We start from the raw sequence: 19,827 nt of genomic DNA on the forward strand, positions 1-19,827 counted from the left end.
ATAAAGAAATCCTACCTTGTCTACTTTGTCATGGGTCCATTGAGCAAGCAATGGGTGATTGAGAAAGAGGCTGATTGATATCCATAGGACTTGTCATATTACCATCTGATTATTGAGAGTCTATAGTGGGCTTTTATGTAGGACACAAATATTTTCACATTCTGTGCTATATTGAAAGGTTCATTCAGACATCCACAAACCTCTCCCCCTTTTTAAACTTTAAAAATTTTTATTAAAGGGACACCTGGGTGGTTTAGTCAGTTAAGCTTCCAGCTCTTGGTTTCGGCTCAGATCATGTCTCATGGTTCATGAGATTGAGCCCCATATCAGGTTCTGTGCTTCAGCATGGAGCCTGCTTGGGATTCTCTCTCTCCTTTTTTCTCTGCCTCTCTTTCTCTCTCTCAAAATAAATATTTTGAAAAATTTTATTTAAAAAAAGATGAAATGAACAACATTTGGGAATATACTCTCCCCTTTAAAAATTTTTTTTAAATGTTTATTTATTTTTGAGAGATAGAGACAGAACAGGAGCAGCAGTGGGGCAGAGAGAGAGGGAGACACAGAATCTGAAGCAGGCTCCAGGCTCCGAACTGTCAGCACAGAGCGTGATGAGGGGCTCAAACCACAGACTGCAAGATCATGACCTGAGCCGAAGTCAGACGCCTAACCAACTGAGCCACCCAGGCACCCCTATACTCTCCCCTTTAAAAAAAATTTGAATCTTACTCTTTCCAACTCTTTAACCAGCAAGCCATCCATTAGCTACTGGCCACAAGTCAGCATAAATGTGTACCTTTGGCATACATTTCTCCTGACATCACGTATACTGCTGAGAATTCTACCCAATGGGAATATTTCCCTTTTGGGGACCATAAAAGACCATATGGTCTTTTTGGGCCATGGGCTACATTATCTCATTTCTGGTCAGGGCTAGCACACCATGCATGTCCATTCATAAGTGGGTATGTCTTTTCCCTCCTCTGCTAACTGGTTGTAGGATGAACCCCATGAGCATGTGTTGAGAGAGCCAACAAGGGTTGGAGAATACTGTTCATGATGGGCTGTTCTTGTTATATAGTCTCTTGGTTTCCCATGGGCAGGTATACAGTCTTTACCTGAGCCTAGTAGCAAGCCAGGAACCAAATGGACAAAAGTTACTGACAGTACCTTAAAGAGTTTATAGCTCTTACACTTCTCTGGATTCTTGTTAGAGGCTACTTACCCCATCCCTGTCTGCCGTGTCATTTTGTAGTACTAGTGGGTGTGCTAAGGCATAGCCCCAAGAGTTAGGGCAGCTTTTCTTGCTGAAGAGCCTTCTTTGGGATCAAGCCCCAGTAAAAACTGGCAGTCTCATGGGTTACCCAGTATAAAGGTCAGAGCAGCATTTCCAAATAGGAAACTCACCAGTCATTTTATCTGTTTCTTAGTGGATATAGTGCCAAGTGTAGCAATGTCTCACTTTACATGGGATATCCTGCCTTAGACCTCTGGAACCATAGAAACCGTCAGTGTGATCTTTGAACTTTCGTGGGGTTTATAACTTCATCCTCTGGCTTTTACATGTGTCTTACAAAGGCATCCTGAGTGTTTGCTGCTTGTTGTTCACCAGATCCAGTTAACAGTGCCATCAATGTGATAGACTAGTGTGGTGATCTGTGGGATATTGAGATGATCAGGGTCCTTCCAGACTATATTATGACAGTGCAGAAATAGCCCTCAGTCAAAACGTTGAAAGTGTACTGTTGTTTCTGGCACTTGATAGCAAATTGCATCATATTGTCCTTACTGATGATGATAGAAAAGAAAACATTTGCCAAGTCCATATTTATCTGCCGGATATCAGGGGTTATTCTCATTTTCTCCAGCAACAAGTATTACATTTAGAAGTGCAGTCATGATTGGCCTCACCATCTGATTAAATTTATACTAATCTGTTGTCATATTCCAAGATCTTTCTGGCTTTGGTCCAGGTAAACAGGCAAGTTAAATGGAGATATGATAGGAATCAACGCCTCTGTATCCTTCAAGTTTTTTGATAGTAGTACTGATTCCTGAACTTCTCCCATGGATGTGGTAGAGCTTTGGGTTTACTTTCATAGTGGGGACAGAGGGAAGAGTTCCAAGGGCTTCTTCATGGCCCTTTCTTCGTAATATCTTTTATGACATGGGATGGGAACCAGTATGGGAACTTGGCCAGTTAGTAAGTATATCCGTTTGTAGAAAAATTATAGGACTAGGGAAATAACCACAAAATGGGCCTGTGGTCCCATTGTACCCACCATGAGATACAAGGGTTGACTTCATCACACATTTCTTTTCTGGAATGAGGTAGGTGCTCTGACTGGTGGGCCATGTTTTGGGTGTTTAAGGTTTAGTGTCAGTTCAGAGCTAGTGTCTAGTAACCTTTGGAAGAACTACACATTTCTCATTCCCCAGTGGGCAGTCACCCTTGTGAATGGCTGAAGGTCCCTCTTAAGGAATGTCTGGAGAAAGATTGATGGGATACAGTTATGGCCATGTATAGGTTCACAGTAATCTTATATATTTAGTTCTCCTTGGTCTGGTATGCTTCGAATGTACTCCCATTATGTGCTCCTCAGACGCTTGCTAATAAAAATTTTTGAGATCTGCAAATTTTTCAGTATAAAGGCAGTCTATTCCCAGAGTAGGCTTTGAACTTCTTTCTGTACTCTTTTGGGATCTAACTCCTGTTAGCATGCAACAAGAGGTGATAGGAATAGGTAGTGAGAATTGGCATCCTACTTAATTGTCCACTATGCATGCACATTTATATGTCCCCTGTACCTCATATGAAACAACTTATCCTGCTTCCCAGCTCTTTCCCCCTTATCTATTCCTGATGCCACTTAATGTCTTATATATTTTTTTAAACGTTTATTCATTTTTGAGAGAGAGAGACCAAGTGTGAGTGGGGCAGGGGCAGAGAGGGAGGGAGACACAGAATCCGAAGCAAGCTCCAGGCTCTGAGCTGTCAGCACAGAGCCTGATGCTGGGCTCAAACTCACAGACTGTGAGATCATGACCTGAGCTGAAGTCGGACACTCAACTGACTGAGTCACCCAGGTGCCCCAACTTAATGTCATATCTTAACGGTCCCTTCCAAAGGGAAGACCAGAGGCATGATGTTCTCCTGTAGTTCTCCTGTAGACCATGGACAGTAAGGCACAAACAGACATTCAAACTCGTACATAATACAATACCAGGAGGACCCACACTCCCTGTGTCCCACATTCTCAAGGGACAGGTGTGGAAAGCATAGCACTGTAATTTTCACCTTCTTGTCACTTCTCCTGCAGCTGGAGAATGGGCTGATGTGGGTCTGGTCAGGTTAATCTGCCTTAGAAGAGCTGAGGTTCCACCTGCTCTGATTCTTTAGCAGTAGAGTGCTGGGCCTACAGGGCAAGACTGCTCAGGTGGCTGCCCTGGTCTAATGGGGGGGCTGAAGAAGCTGGCTGCTTTTATGGGGCACTCTGAGCTTAGGAGGTGGCAGTTACATTTCTGTTTTCTGACTACTAATTCAACTACATATAAATCCTTCTTGACTGCATTTCCAGCATCAAATCTAGCCAAGCAGGTTTTTAGTCACCTCAAAGGAATACCCTTATAATCAGTTAAAATTCACCCTACCTGAATATTCAATGCCTATTGATATTTGAAATCATTAGTTGAATATAATTTACTTACAATTATTAGATCGGTCAGAGTGACTTCCGAAAATTAATCACCAGGGAAACTGCCAAACTAACTCTTTAAAGAGAATTATTTGGTGTCGGTGGAGAGTATGGGCTGCTGCGTTTAGCAAAAGTTACATCAGTTTAACATCTCGAGCCCTTTGTCCTTGGGTGGAATGATACTAACATAATTGTATTTATTCTACATGAAGATCTGTAATGTCTCTGACCAGAGGTCCAGCGCGTAAGAATTATCCAGTTATTATGATGCAGCACAACACAGTGGTTAAGAGTCAAGACTCTGGAGCCACGTAGCCTGGGTTCAAATCCTGGATGGGCGATTTATATAACGCCTTCATGTCTAAATTGTCTCTCACTTGTAAAACAGGAGTAAATAGTTATCTATACTGTATAAATATACTATATATAATAAATAGTTGCATACTAACTATATATCTACTATATATGTGTGTGTGTATATATATATAGATTTATATTTATATATATATATATATTTATTTACCTACCTACTATAGGTACTATATATACCTACTGTATACCTACAACATATAGGTGTATATATATATATACCTATTATAGGTATATATATATCCATATACATACCTATATAGGTATGCAATAGGTATATAGGTATACCTATAATAGGTATATATATGTATGTATACTATAGGTATATACTATAGGTATATAGGTTGGCTCAGTTGGAAAAGCATGTGCCTCTTGATCTTGGGGTCTTGGGTTTGAGCCCCACATTGCACGTAGCGATTACTTAAACTTAAAATAAAAACACACTTTTTAAAAACACTGCTCTAGGTCTGCCTGGGTGGCTCAGTCGGTTAAGTGTCTGACTTCAGCTAAGGTCATGAGCCTGAACCTGCTTTGGATTCTTTGTCTCCCTGTCTGTCCCTCCCCTGCTTGCACACGCACGCGCTCTCTCTCAAAAATAAATAAACATTAAACAAAAAATTAAAAACCCTGCTCTAAATCTATCAAAGTAGAGACCTTTTAGGTGAAAGTTGCTCTCAGTCCCATGAACTGTGGTGTATAAGCTTTTAGAATTTAGCAGTAAGGAAGGTAGATGGGATGCACATGTTTGATTTTGGTTTAGCTATTCATAGGCCTGAGATCCAAAATCTCTAACCTGGACTGAAACTTACAATCAAATATAAATTCTTGTCAGAATAAGCATAAAATGGGTGCTATGAATAAGGAATGATGGTATTTTAAAATTATTTTGCTAATCTGTTTCTTTTTTCTTTGTTTTTTTCTGCTGGCTAAGGTTGCATGATGGAATTTGAATATTACCTCAAGAGGTTTTATGTTTTGGATTAGCTAACAGTGTTTGTCCTCTGCTGACTATTTCTCGGACTCATTTTTTGGTGTCCATTTGAGGCAATAAACCCAAAGGGATTATACCATGGACTACAAGGAAAGCTGCCCCAGTGTAAGCATTCCCAGCTCAGATGAACACAGAGAGAAAAAGAAGAGGTTTACTGTAAGTATATAATATAAAGCATATGGGAGAAAATTGAACATAGAGAGTATTTCCATTTCTGCTTTTGTTCTTCCTTAACCTGGAATGTCCTCCCCATGTTTCCACATATCCAGATTTTACTTATCTTTCAAATGATGTATCCTCCCCAGTCTTCCCTGTGTACTGTAAGGGAATACAGTTACCTTTTCAGATTTTTGCCTGTTTACCTATCCCCTTGGAAAAGCTTATGAAACTCTGATAGATCCTCTCACCAGAAAATGTGCAGACACAAGGATCTACAAACATGCACGTAATTTTGCATGCAGTCAGGAGGTTAATGGACTCCAGAAGTCACTAGTCTTATGTTAAGAACTACTGTCTCAACAAAACAAAACAAAACAAAACAAAACAAAACAAAACAAACATGGTTTTGAAATTTCCATAGTGTCTTTCTTGACATTTATATTTCCTACCTCAATTTTTAAAATTTTTAATCCAGTATTTTATCTTTTGTTTACTTTAAAAGCAAAGTCCATTTCTAATTTTACTTTTGACCACTGTAATACATACTATGGAACTATAAAGAATAAGAACAGTGAGTGTTTGCTGAATCATTGTATCAGTGACTATTATTGGAGAATAGCCATTTTTCTAATTAGTGTAATGACACATACAGTATTTAGTTCCAGTAGCCCTGTTAGTGTGTATGTCCAGAGATCTCTGCCCGCCTCCCCCTGAAATAATACCATTTATCTTGTTTATAACTGATCGTTATAACTGATTCCTTGTAAGCCCCACCCACTGAGTAGTATGAAAAAATTCATTTAACCCAGTTCTGTTTAACACTTAGTTTGAGCTAAAATTTAAGCAGTTCTTTTAAGTTAAAATGCTCAGGCTGTCTTCATTCTGCTCTCTCTCTCCCATATGAACACACACTTCTCCAACTTGACGTCATGGTTTATGAGTGGAGAGGTGTCCCCTTTCACAGTATTTAAGTCAGTGACTGATCTCATGGTAGCCTGCTGAAGGCTCTTATATTCTTGTCATCCCTCTAGATCTTTGCTGTTCCAAATGTACAGTGACCGGTCTGGCAAGCAGCCAGCTGTGGTTGACCTGATCCAGGTCTGGGCATTTTCTTGGCATCCATTGCTGTCATCTGCAGTCAGCCAACTTATTTTTGATCTATTCTTTGTTGGCTTGGCCAGAGTGGTGGAGATTTACTGCCAATTCACCTTATCCTTGTCTCTTGATGGCTGTAGAGCCCACTGAGGCTCTGCTATGCCCCTCACTGCTCTTTTGATTCAAGTGATCTACCTTGGCCTCTGACTCGGGGGTCAGTCACCTGGCTCCTGCCAGGTGCATCCTATGACAAATGACTTGCAACTCAGAATTCCTGTCACTGAGGAGTTAAACTAAACCCTTTGGTCTGACCAATCCAGTCTCCCTTCTTAACTAGGTGGGGCTGGGGCCCCCAAATGATACTTCTCTTCCAAAGTCCCAGAAGAGGAGCTGGAAATAGCTTCTGTCCTCTCTTCTCCTTTTTTAATAAACATACCTCCACACCCTGCACCAAAGCCCAGAGTAGAGATTGCAGTGTGTGTCTGGCCATTTGCCTCTGCTCAGTCTCTGTTGCAGCAATATCTTAAGCATTGTGCATTCCACAGTCTTATAAGCAAGTTTTATAAGTATCTTGCTGATGGTAAACAAGAAGTCAGTATACCTTTGGTAAAATAGTGGAATGTGTGAAAGTTTGTTTTTTCTTCTCCTTATTTTTACTTTTGAGCATTCTCTCCTTCAAGGGCATAACCTCCTGTCAAGTTTGATGGAAGTTCATATATATCAAATATAGGCAGTGAGTTATCTCAGGTCCATTTACCTTTTCATGGTAGAGGTATTTCCAGAGCACCTGTGTGACTCAGCCAGTTGAGGATCTGACTGTTGATTTCGGCTCAGGTCATGATCAGGGGCTTGGAGTCGAGCCCCATGTTGGTCTTCATGCTGACTGTGGAACTTTGCTTGAGGTTCTCCTCCCCCCCCCACCCCCCCGTAACATCACTCCCTTGTGTAGGCACTCACTCACCCTTTTCTAAAATAAAATTTAAAAAATTATATGCTATACAGCTACTTCAGCCTAGAAGCTATGTGTGGGTTCTAGTCTTGGTTATACTTGGGTAACCATGGGAAGCCACCTTACCACACTAGGAAGCCAGCATAAGTAATTCAAGAAGCTTGCAATCATCTAAACCTAAATTTCTGATCCTTTGGTAGCAGTCCTACTTCCAGTCCAATCTGATCCTAAATGCTCTATGAGATGAATCTGTAGTTAAGTCTTAGAAACATGGTGCAGTTTCACTGGCACCTTGACCAGGTTCTTTATTCTCTACTTCCGCATTCTGTCCTTATGAACAGTTACCATTTCACAAACAAACAAATCTTACATCCAGCAGCTTCCTCTAAGAGAACTTGATGCCTTTTGGTTAAGACCAGAAGAGCCATGTTACCACCCATCATCACATGTGGCTCATGTAGGGGCCTGGATCCTCTTTTTCTCTTAGCCTATACGTGATAACATCACTTACTCAGGTGACTGATAACCAGTGACTTTGTTTCACCTTTCAGGTGAGGCCTTATCCTCTCCTGTGGAGGAATGTGGCTTTACATTCTGGGACGCCTCTCACTGTGGCTTGTTAAGGTGACTGTATCTCACACAGTGCTACAGAGTTCATATGTTGTAATCACATGCAGTATCAGAGAAGTGCTTTTCTCACAGTATTTTCTCTAACTATGAACTTGTGAATGTAGCTTCCAATCTTTTATGGGAAAGGATAGTTTATACATATTTGTATGCCTATCTTCTAAAATAAACCTGGTTTACTCTAAGTTGTCTAATAGACTGTGGACAACTATTGTAAACCCAAAAGCAACTCCTATCTCTGTAATTCATACCCCAAGTCATACATTAGTGAGCCTTTCCTCAAATGCCTGGATTCTTGTTATTTTTCTCCTTTGAATGACACAAGATCTCTGGGGTCCCAAACCATTGTCTCTATGTTACTATGGTACTCTGAGAGTATCTGTGGGATGCATTATAAGAATCAATTCTGTGTTATAATTGTTGATGATTTGATACTGGTTCTGGTACATGAAGGGTTAGAAGATTTAAATTTTAGTCACGTAAGTCTATGAATTTGGGCAAGTTATTTGACTTTTTTGGGACATCATTTCCTTACATATATGCTAGGGGTTATAATATTTGTTCTGCTTACTTCATAGCATTGTTGACTATGGTTATATGAAATTATATGAAATTATGTGTATGTGAAATTATTAAACATATGTAAGACGATAGTAAATACTAAGGTAAATTTCTAGTTTGAAAAATACTGTGTACAAGATGATCTGGAAGGAGCAGAACTAATCATTGAGTCTTTACTATGTGCCAGGCGTCACTTTTGAAAATACTTTATAATTTCAGGATAATGGTTACTGCTAGGGAAGAAGAGAGGAAAGTGGCATCAATTGAATCTATAATATTAGAAAAATGGGGGGGAAATCTGAAACAAGAATGGCAAAATGTTAGAATTCAGAAGTTCTAAATGAGTTCACAGGTGTTCACTGTGTTATTGTCTGAAACTATGGAAATATTTCATAACATTTAAAAAATAAAATATCAAGAAGATGAAGTAAGTCTTTCAGCTGGTATGCTTGTGTATTTTGGAGAATTGTGTATAAACATGAATGTCTAATATCAGTTTCATGAGTATGAAAACAAGTTATTTGCCTGTTAAATAGCTAATGGGTTTTTTTTGCAGTCAAGTTTTGTTATGCTATTTTTTATTTCCACAGGTTTATAAAGTTTTGGTCTCAGTGGGCAGGAGTGAGTGGTTTGTCTTCAGGAGATATGCAGAGTTTGATAAACTTTATAATACTGTAAGTAAATGTCAGTCTTAATGATTTTTATTTAAAACAAGACATCTGAGGGGCATCTTGACTGGCTCAGTCAGAAGAACATGTGACTCTTGATCTCAGGGTCGTGAGTTTGAGCCCCGCCTTGGGTGTAAATTACTTAAACAAAGCTTAAAAAAATTAAAATAAAAAATAGAATATCTGAGAAAACTTGCAAATAAGAGAGATTTATTTGAGTGATTAAATAATATTCATATAGAGAAGCAGAAAAGGGTATGAGATTCTTCAAAAGCATCCAAACCTTGGAATTCCTACGAAGAAGGGTGGAGAGAGGATTGTTGAGAAATTCCAAATAAACTGTTGAAGATAGGGAAACTAGATCCAGCTTAAAATACATCTTAATGTCAGAATATTAGAAATAAATTCTGGGCATGTGGGTAGCTTAGTTGGTTAAGTGTCTTACTCTTGATTGGCTCGGGTCATGATCTCATGGTTCGTGAGATCGACCCCTACGTTAGGCTCTGTGCTGACAATGAGGAACCTGCTTGGGATTCTGTCTCTCCCTTGTTCTCTTGCTCTCTCAAAATACATAAACTTAAAAAAAAAAAAAATTTCTTCTACTACCTCTCTAATAACTGTTAATTATCTTGTTATTTCTGGTTAAATTGCCTAGCTATTAGATTTAGGTCTGAAAGTTTGTCATAAGCTTACCCTCCTTCCATAGTTTCATTCTTGGTTTAGGGATAAGTCTTCAGTTCCAGATTTTAAGTAGCTAATACAATTAAAATGTATATGGACTTTCATAAGTTCTGACAGTAGGGTGGGGGGTAGGGAGTGTGGGAGCATTAGTTATTTAAATAACTAAAACCTGTATATTCAAAATTCAAATATTAAATACTATTTTTAACCCAGTGTTTTTGTAATTACAAATGCTCCCTAAAGTAGGAAGCAAGAGCACCATGGTCATTTTAACATATCAGGCCAGATCTATGCAGGGACCAGTGTTTGTAGAGTGTGTTGCCTCTAGTCATACATACCTTGGAGGCCAAAGAATACCACCTGAGTTGGTCATTATAGACCCCAGATTATAAAGACAGCTCTGGATTCCAGTTTTTGCTTCAGTTAAGAAAAAAAGAAATTCTTCAAATCCCAAATTTAGTTTTTTTCTGGCCTAAGAATAAAAAGGAGTTTCCTTCTGTCATTATTTAATAAGTGGTAGATTAGCAGGCATCCTTCAGAAAAAATTGTTTCATATTTAAGGTAATTTTTTTCAATTTTCTTAACCCTGTCTCTTGATTTTAAAAATAGGGTTAAATAGATACATAAGTCTGTAACTTACCATTTGTAAGATACTTTATTATTATTTTTAAAAATTTATTTATTTTGAGAGAGAGACAGGGAGAGAACTAGTGGGGGAGGGGCAGAGAGAAAGGAGGACAGAGAATCCGAACGTGGCTCTATGCTGACAACAGAGAGCCTGATATGGGACTTGAATTCACAAACCGTGAGATCATGACCTGAGCCCAAGTCCACTGAGCCACCCAGGCGCCCCTGGTAAGATACTTACAGGGGAAGTTAAGTGTGTCTCAGTTAAGAGATAAATTACTTCCTAAATGGGCCAGAATGAACCAAACGTTGTCTAGCTGTACAACATCTCATGTTCTGTTAAGTCATGAAATTTAGGCTTTTCATTCATCTCTATTTAGCATTTCACTATATTTCTTCCAAATAATATTCAAATGCTTTGCTAGTTAAAATTGAACTTTTAAAATAATACTTCAGTATTTTTAAATGGTATTTTTTCCAATGTAAAATTAATATATATTCTAGAAAATCTGGAATATGGAGGAAAATACATATTTAAGCTTAAAGGGGCGCCTGGGTGGCGCAGTCGGTTGAGCGTCCGACTTCAGCCAGGTCACGATCTCGTGGTCTGTGAGTTCGAGCCCCGCGTCAGGCTCTGGGCTGATGGCTCGGAGCCTGGAGCCTGTTTCCAATTCTGTGTCTCCCTCTCTCTCTGCCCCTCCCCCGTTCACGCTCTGTCTCTCTCGTCCCAAAAATAAATAAAAAACGTTGAAAAAAAATTAAAAAAAAAAAACCACCTAAGGGGTACCTGGGTGGCTCAGTGAGTTAAGGGTCTGACTTCAGCTCAGGTCATGATCTATCGTATGGTTCACGAGTTTGAGCCCCGCATCAGCCTCTGTGCTGACAGCTTAGAGCCTGGAGCCTGCCTTGGAGTCTGTGTCTCCCTCGCTCCCTGCCCCTCCCCCACTCATGTTCTGTCTCTCTTTCTCCCTCTAAAAAAAATTTTTTTAATCACCTAAAACATATTGCTACTCAGAGATAACTGTAGTGTTTTTACTGTGCTTTTTTCTTTAATTTTTCTATAATACATATGTAACTGAACTTTGTATATATATTTTTAAAGTGCTTAATCAAAGGATATTGAGACAGCGTTTTTTACTTTAGAGACAAAATAATAGCCAAAAAGAGTTTCTACATGAAGATCTCTTCTGCAATGTTGAGTGATTTAAAAAAAAAAAAAAAAAAAGTTTATATTGGAGGCTGGGTGAGGGTTGAATTGCCAGTTCTAGTTGAAATTCTTGGATACCATTATATACATGATGAGCATTTTTTGAGGATGGTACAGATTTGACCGTAGCTATTATGATGGTAACATAACACACACACACACACACACACACACACACACACACACACACACACAGATGGTTTATATAAACTTCTTAGAGAAATAAGGTCAAATTTTGTTTAGTGAACTAGTAACTGAAAATCTGAGATTTCTTTCTGTATTTTGATTAAAAGATTATATGGGCCAGAATTAGCTTCTAAATGTGTTTGCTTCCGTAGAACTATTCATAAGAAGGAGGAATGTCAGGGATGTCACCTAACAGCTCAGCAGTGTGGAGATCTGCATGAGTAAAAAGCCATCCTAATGTCATGATGGTTTCATGATTTAAGTAGCCAGAGATTAATTAAGTAGAGTGTTAATATTTGAGTATCTTTCAGTATAAAGGTAAAGTAGGACAGTGTGTTTGGGGCACCTTCCCCCCCCCCCATGATCACTTTCATTCTTTTTCCATCATACACCCCATCTTAAGCTTTTTGCAGAAAATTTTCCTTAATATATAGTTGAGTTTTTATCCTTCCCCCTCATTTTTCCTGCATTTCTCTTCCTTTTTTCTTTATTTCTTATTTCCCCCATTTTCTCTGTCTCTCTGTTTTTCTGTAACTCCTCTAATTCTGCCTCCTGTGGTGACAGGCAAAGCAAAGAACAGGGGAATGGTACCAGTTGTGTTCTTTGAAACCACGGAAGTGAGGTTAAACCTGGCCTGGATTACCCTAAGTTTGAAAACACAGATTCTTTCCTTGTGCTCCTTTTAGAGTAAAAGAAAAAACAGAAAGTAAAATATCCAATTTGTAAACATTTTGATCATATAAATGTATTTTTATGAGTGTAGTTTGCATTTAAAATTTTTGTTGTAGAAATTGTTGAACACATACAGAAGTAGAATAGTACTACAAACACAGAAAATAATATAACGTACCATCCAGCTGCGGCAGTTACAGATACACGGCCATTCTGGTTTCATCTCTGTCCCTAGCCTGTCCTCTGTAATTTTGAAGCAAATTTAAGACTTCGTATCATTTCATCTGGAAATATTTTTGTATACATCTCTGAAAAGATCTTTAAAAAATACAGAGTACTATTATCACATCTGAATATAATTAACAATAACATCTTAATATCAAATATTCAGTCTGTGCTTATATGACTGGTTGATAAATCTATAAAGTGTCTTTTGGTGACTAAGTTTCCCTGTCCGCCTCTCTTTTCTTTCCTTTATGATTTTTAATTGAAAAAGCAGGGTCAGTTGTCTACAGATTTTTCAGTCTGGATTGTGCTGACAGCATACTCATGGTGTAGAGTGATTAATACATTCTTCTATTCTTTGTATTTCCTGACAGTTGGTAGTTAGGGATGTAGTTTATGTGTGTATGTGGGTTTTTTTGACGTCAAACTTAAAAATGAGTGTTAATCCACATTTATGACTTTACTGCCCCGCATTTAATGTCTCCAGGGCCAAGTTCTTTGGGGATAAGCAAATCTGATAAACAAATGTATTAAAATATGAACAAGGGGAAGGCTAGAGCAGAAGATATTGAAAGCAAAATTCATCAGGTTTCTTAGAAAACAATTGTCAGTAGCATGTTCATATAGAAAGAACACAAAGGTCACAACTTCTCTTGAGGCAATAAACAGTGAGTAACATGTATTCAAAGCTTATACTCCAGGTTCTTGTCTAAGCACTTAACCTAAATGATTTCCTTTAAGGCTCTCAACAGATATGTAAGGTAAGTGCTAAAATCATCTCCATTTTACAGACAAGAAAACTGAAGCACAGAAATGTTAAGTAACTTATCCAGGGTCACAAAGATACTAAATGTTCTCTTGGGACAAAATAGGATGATTAGTCAGACTGATGGTATTTTATTGGTATAATTTAATATTGTATATTTGATCATTATATACTTTAAAAGTATGTCTTTTTGATGGAATTTCTTGAAAATCAGATTGTAATTTGTTTTGGTACGTGTATAACTAGAAGACTTAGAAAATTAAGTTCATATAATGTTATTTTTTTAAATTCTAGTTAAAGAAACAATTTCCTGCTATGGCCCTGAAGATTCCTGCCAAGAGAATATTTGGTGATAACTTTGACCCAGGTAAGCAATAACTTTACAGACCTGCCGTAAGTGATGGTTGAAGTTTGAAGAAGTAGTTAATGTGTTTGTTGTGCTATATAGTAGTACAAGTCTTCACAAAGCTATTTGATCTCATGTTCTATGAAAATAATAGCTCGGGAAGGTGCTCTCTGTGTACCAGGCATTGTTTTAAACACTTAACATGCTTTAATTGATTCAGTGGTCACAAAAATCCTTTGAGGCAGGTGTTCTTATTCTCATCATCGCTCTTCTATAGATAAGGAAACCCAGGTACGTTTAGATTAATTAATTTGCCCAGAGTCACAGGTATTAAGTGTCTCATTTAAAAGTTAATTCAAGCAGTCTGGCTTCAGGTAAATTTATTGGTCATTAAGGATAATTTGGGTACTTTTCTAACCATGAAGGACATTCTTTGTTACATCCAGAAACATTTATTAAATATATAGTCTGTACACAGCACCTTGCAGGCCTCTGAATGGGATACTAAGATAATGTCCTATTATTTACTCTTAGGGAGCTTAATGACACATAGATCTCAGGAGTCTGGAGCTATGTGTCTCAAGCCTCAAGCCTGGAACTTTTTTCACTGGAATCCGTAATATCAATCCAGTCACAAATGGCTACATACAGAGAGACAGAAGGAAGGTTCTTTATCTGCCAGATAATCTCCTTATGCAGATTAGAAAAGCCAACTGTGCCACAGGTGAATCCTGACAAGCTAGAGTGCAGTCCATCCTCATCTGTCTTACCTCTGTAACTAATTCACTTATAACCTTGTAACCCATTACACCTTTGATTCCTTACATGTGTGCTTTCTTGGCTCACTACTCAAAATATAAGCTCTCACGTCACTTAGGATATCCTAACTGTGCCTCCTGTCTGCAACTTAGCCTTATATCATTTCTTGCCCTCTCAAACCTTTTCACTGTGCCCTGTGGAATTCTGTCCACGATTAACAAACTTCTTTTTATCTTCCATCTTTTTCATATTTCTTTTATACTTTTGCTTTAATTAAACTTAGGTTTTTCCCTGTGGCTGTTTCTCCCTCTCAACTGGAGGCTCTTAATTATTTTATACTTTATGAACCTTAGGATTGGAGAGGCTGCTCACTTTCCCTATCGTAGGTAGAATTTTTTTCTCTTGGGAGAATTTAGCGCACTTTATTGTCATTGCCAGTGTGTCTTGTCTAGCTGTAGATTTTATGAACATTGGTACTTTGTCTTTTTTATTGATTTATAGTGCCTGGTAGATCTTAGGTTTTTAGTAAATATTACTTAAATACATAAATTCATTAATAAAGAGAAGCAAATAAAAAGGAAAAAGAGAGAAAGCAAGAGAAGATTGAGTCACCACAACAAAACCAGATAGTACTTTCTGTAGAATTGATTGTATAGGCCAGTGCCTTTATACTAATTTTGCTTTTAGCTGCAGAACACTTATGTCCCAAGGAAATCTTCCACAGAAAATGTTATGTGTAGAACAAATAAAAATGAGGCTGCTTTGTTGGTACAGCAGTAAAGTATATCTGTGGAGCACAGGTTGAAAACCATCATCATGGGCAACATGTGGGTCTTAGAGTTATTTGGGTGAGGTGAATATGAAACCCAACGTGAAACCGACTGTGTGTAATATACAGTAGGCACAGCAGAGAGAAGAGACAGGATGGACAATGGGAAACTGGGTAAGCAAATATTCCAGTAGTCCTCACGTTAAATAATTAGAACCAGGACTAGGGTGGAAATGGGCTAACAAATGAGTTCATATGTAGGAATTCTTTTAAGGAAAGATCTGTAAGAAATCTTGGTGATTGCTTAAGTAAAGGAGATCTAGAGAAGAGAATGAGAGATAATTGAGGTGTCAGGACTGGGTGAATGAGAGAATTAATTAATTTGAAGTGGCAGAAGGACATCTGAGGAATCCAACTATGTGTTGCTGAATGGAGACTTGAACTCAGGCTGGAGTTCTGGAGAGCCCTTAGTTGAATCCTAATGATAGAATCGTTTCATTTTATCACAGGAAGAAGGCAAAGAGATAAAAACCTGCAACTTCCTTCTTTAGGGCAAAATCCCAGATAGAATGCCCTGTAGTATTTATGTTCTGGTAGATTAATTTGATACTAAAAAAATAGGTTTTTATTGAAGAACAATTTGAAATCGATCCAGAGCATATTGTATATGACTTGGCAACAGCGTAATGGACCATATGTCACAGAGATCTGGAAAGCTTTTTATTGGGGAGATCAAATCTAAGCCATACTCAAACAATCACAGAGTGACAAGATGCTCATTTGATTAGGCTTTGGGGAAACAGGCATATTTTGTTGGTGGGAATGATAAGTGGTACAATCCATATAGAAGGGAATTGGGTAGTATTTAGCAAAACTATATATGTATTTCAATGTGACCAGGAAATCACATATCTAGGAATCTGTTCCAAAGATAAACTGCATATGAAATGATGTGTATGTAAGACTGTTTATTGTGGCATTATTCTTAATAGCAAAAACTGGAAACAACTGAAATATCCTTCCAACCTTGGAATATGATGCAGCTTTAAAAAAGAATGAGCAAGCCCTTTGTGCATTATAGTAGAGTGATCTCCAAAATACATTTTTCAGTGGAAAAGACAAAGTACAGATATGTATAATATATCTTTTTTGTATTGGAAAAGGTATAGAAATAATGGAAGAATAAACTGAAAAACTAAAAACTAGTGACTTTAAGGAGTAGGAAGAGGCCAGTGGGAGGCAAATGGGATAGAAGTTAGATGTTCCTGAATAAGTCTTGTTTATAGCTTTGACTTTGGAATGATGTGCAGATTTTAAATATATTTAAGAACAAAAATAAAATACAATAATAAAGCGATCTCTAACAAACTGAAGGAAAAAATCTAACTCTATTTTGATTGGTAGTGGAAACACATGGACAATAATTATCTTAAATGACTTCAAAACAGAATTTTTACTGAATAGTCCTCCTGGGATGTATGCTAAACAAAAAAGGATGTACAGAAAATTTTACACTGCATCCAACAATCTTATTGTTATAATATGGAATTGTTATTTGGTAATTCTGTTACTCTCATGGGAACCAAAGTTTTAAACAAGAAGAAAGAAAAACAGATTTTAAATAAAAATCTTACAATTTTTAACTTAATTTGGAAATACAGTTTGAATTCATGATTTTTTTTTTCATTTTTTTTAATGTTTATTTTTGAGAGAGAGAGAGAGAGAGACAGTGTCAGCAGGGGAGGGACAGAGAGAGAGGCAGACACAGAATCCAAAGCAGGCTCCAGGTTCTGAGTTGTCAGCACAGAGCCGGATGTGGGCTCAAACTCATACACTGTGAGATCATGACCTGAGCCAAAGTGGGATGCTTAACCCACTGAACCACGCAGGCATCCCATGATTTATTTTTTTCTAAAACAACACATATTTCCTAGCTCTCACCTCTGGAAATGCCTAAAACAGTAACAAATAGCAGTGAACATTCCTAGCGTCCAGGTTGTAATCTCCAAATACCATTTCCCCCTTAAAGCAACCAGAGTTCCATGGGAAAACAGTGATTCTAGATCTGGGGCAAGAAATGTATAAGATGGCCCTAGGACATCTTGCCTAAAAAGCAATGAAGCCATACAAGATTACTAAGATTTTATCAAAAGGATGCAGGAGCTCAATTGATGGGGCTTTCATTGGCCAAAGATGGAACAGTTAGAGCACGAAGAAAGAATTTGCCCTGTTAACTTACTTCATGCTTGACAGCCATTGTGCAGAGCTTTTCCATATATCTCTCTTGAGTTCTTTTGTGTGTAGCTTAAGAGCATGTCTCCATGTTCTTTTTTTTTCACTTCTTTATTCTGGTGGTTGCCAACGTCTATAAAATAAGTTTTACATATTTGAAGGTAGATTTTAAGGGTTATTTCTGCCTATACTTTTCAAAGTTAAAATTTCATTTTCAATTTAAGGATCTTTCCGTAGAGTGCAGAGAGATAGCTATACTCTTTATATTTTGAATGGTTTAATATCAAGCCTTTTGCCAATAGGACCCTAAGGTCAATATATAAACTACGTACTGGGTTTTTTTGAAGTTTAAAAAAAAAAAAAGTTTATTTTATCTTAATTATTTTAAAAAAAAGTACAAGGTAATTAAAATCAGTGTGAATCAAGTAAGAAACAGAGCATATGAATTTTAGAAACTACGAATGTTAGAATATATAATTGTTTAGTTATTTGTTCACAAAAACATCAATTAAGTAACTCTTATTACACTGTGTTAAGGGCTAAAGAGGGCTAAATTTTTTTAAAAGCATGACCCTTCAGTGGCTTACATAGAAACTGCTTTGGGGTGGCTGGGTGGCCCAGTGAAGCATCCGACTCTTGATTTCAGTTCAGGTCATGATCTCACAGTTTGTGGTGTTGAGCCCCACATTGGGCTCCACACTGACAGTACAGAGTCAGCTTGGGATTCTCTCCCTCTCTCTCTGCCCCTCCCCCGCTCGCTTGCTCTCCCTCTCTCTCAAAAAAAAAAGTTAAAAGAAACCATTTTTATTTCTTTTAACTTTTACTAATTTAAGAGAAATAGGTTCATACAAGATAAAAAGACAACTCCCCATTATTATTCTAGTCTGTGAGTTCTGGTGAGGCCTAGATGTCATACCCAGCTAGTTCTTTATAAAACTTGATGTAGATACCAGTGTCTTATAAAATTTTTCTTGGTGCATTTGTGAATGGGATCAGTTTCTTTATTTGCCTTTCCGTTGCTTCATTATTAGTGTATAAGAATGCAACTGATTTCTGTACATTGATTTTGTATCCTGCAACTTTGCTGAATTCATGTATCAGTTCTGGCAGACTTTTGGTGGAGTCTATCGGATTTTCCATGTATAATATCATGTCATTGTAAAAAGTGAAAGCTTGACTTCATCTTTGCCAATTTTGATGCCTTTGATTCCCTTTTGTTGTCTGATTGCTGATGCTAGCACTTCCAACACTATGTTAAACAACAGCGGTGAGAGTGGACATCCCTGTCATGTTCCTGATCTCAGGGAAAAAGCTCTCAGTTTTTCCCCATTGAGGATGATGTTAGCTGTGGGCTTTTCATAAATGGCTTTTATGATATTTAGGTATGTTCCGTCTATCCCGACTTTTTCGAGGGTTTTTATTAAGAAAGGGTGCTGAATTTTGTCAAAGGCCTTTTCTGCATTGATTGACAGGATCATATGGTTCTTATCTTTTCTTTTATTAATGTGATGTATCACATAGATTGATTTGCGAATGTTGAACCAGCCCTGAAGCCCAGGAATGAATCCCACTTGATCATGGTGAATAATTCTTTTTATATGCTGTTGAATTCGATTTGCTAGTATCTTATTGAGAATTTTTGCATCCATATTCATCAGGGATATTGGCCTGTAGTTCTCTTTTTTTACTGGGTCTCTGTCTGGTTTAGGAATCAAAGTAATACTGGCTTCATAGAATGAGTCTGGAAGTTTTCCTTCCCTTTCTATTTCTTGGAATAGCTTGAGAAGGATAGGTGTTATCTCTGCTTTAAACGTCTGGTAGAACTCCCCTGGGAAGCCATCTGGTCCTGGACTCTTATTTGTTGGGAGATTTTTGATGACTGATTCAATTTCTTCACTGGTTATGGGTCTGTTCAAGCTTTCTATTTCCTCCTGATTGAGTTTTGGAAGCGTGTGGGTGTTTAGGAATTTGTCCATTTCTTCCAGGTTGTCCAGTTTGTTGGCATATAATTTTTCATAGTATTCCCTGATAATTGCTTGTATCTCTGAGGGATTGGTTGTAATAATTCCATTTTCATTCATGATTTTATCTATTTGGGTCATCTCCCTTTTCTTTTTGAGAAGCCTGGCTAGAGGTTTATCAATTTTGTTTATTTTTTCAGAAAACAACTCTTGGTTTCGTTGATCTGCTCTACAGTTTTTTTAGATTCTATATTGTTTATTTCCGCTCTGGTATTTATTATTTCT

At 37.7% G+C, this 19,827-nt stretch overlaps 1 protein-coding gene across 6 annotated transcripts in view; it reads left to right on the forward strand.

Annotated features, from left to right (window-relative positions):
- Window positions 1-19,827, forward strand: part of LOC122210693 (serine/threonine-protein kinase Sgk3) — a 144,210-nt gene that overhangs the window by 70,645 nt on the left and 53,738 nt on the right. For all 6 annotated transcript variants that reach the window (XM_042923516.1, XM_042923517.1, XM_042923515.1 and 3 more), the window contains exons 2-4: window positions 4,993-5,208; window positions 9,034-9,117; window positions 13,770-13,842. In XM_042923516.1, coding sequence (XP_042779450.1) covers window positions 5,131-5,208; window positions 9,034-9,117; window positions 13,770-13,842 — 235 coding nt within the window. In that variant the 5' untranslated portion in view covers window positions 4,993-5,130. The remainder of the gene's footprint in view (window positions 1-4,992; window positions 5,209-9,033; window positions 9,118-13,769; window positions 13,843-19,827) is intronic.

This window comes from Panthera leo, chromosome F2 (genome assembly GCF_018350215.1).
Source record: "Panthera leo isolate Ple1 chromosome F2, P.leo_Ple1_pat1.1, whole genome shotgun sequence".
Classification (NCBI taxonomy): Eukaryota; Metazoa; Chordata; class Mammalia; order Carnivora; family Felidae; genus Panthera; species Panthera leo.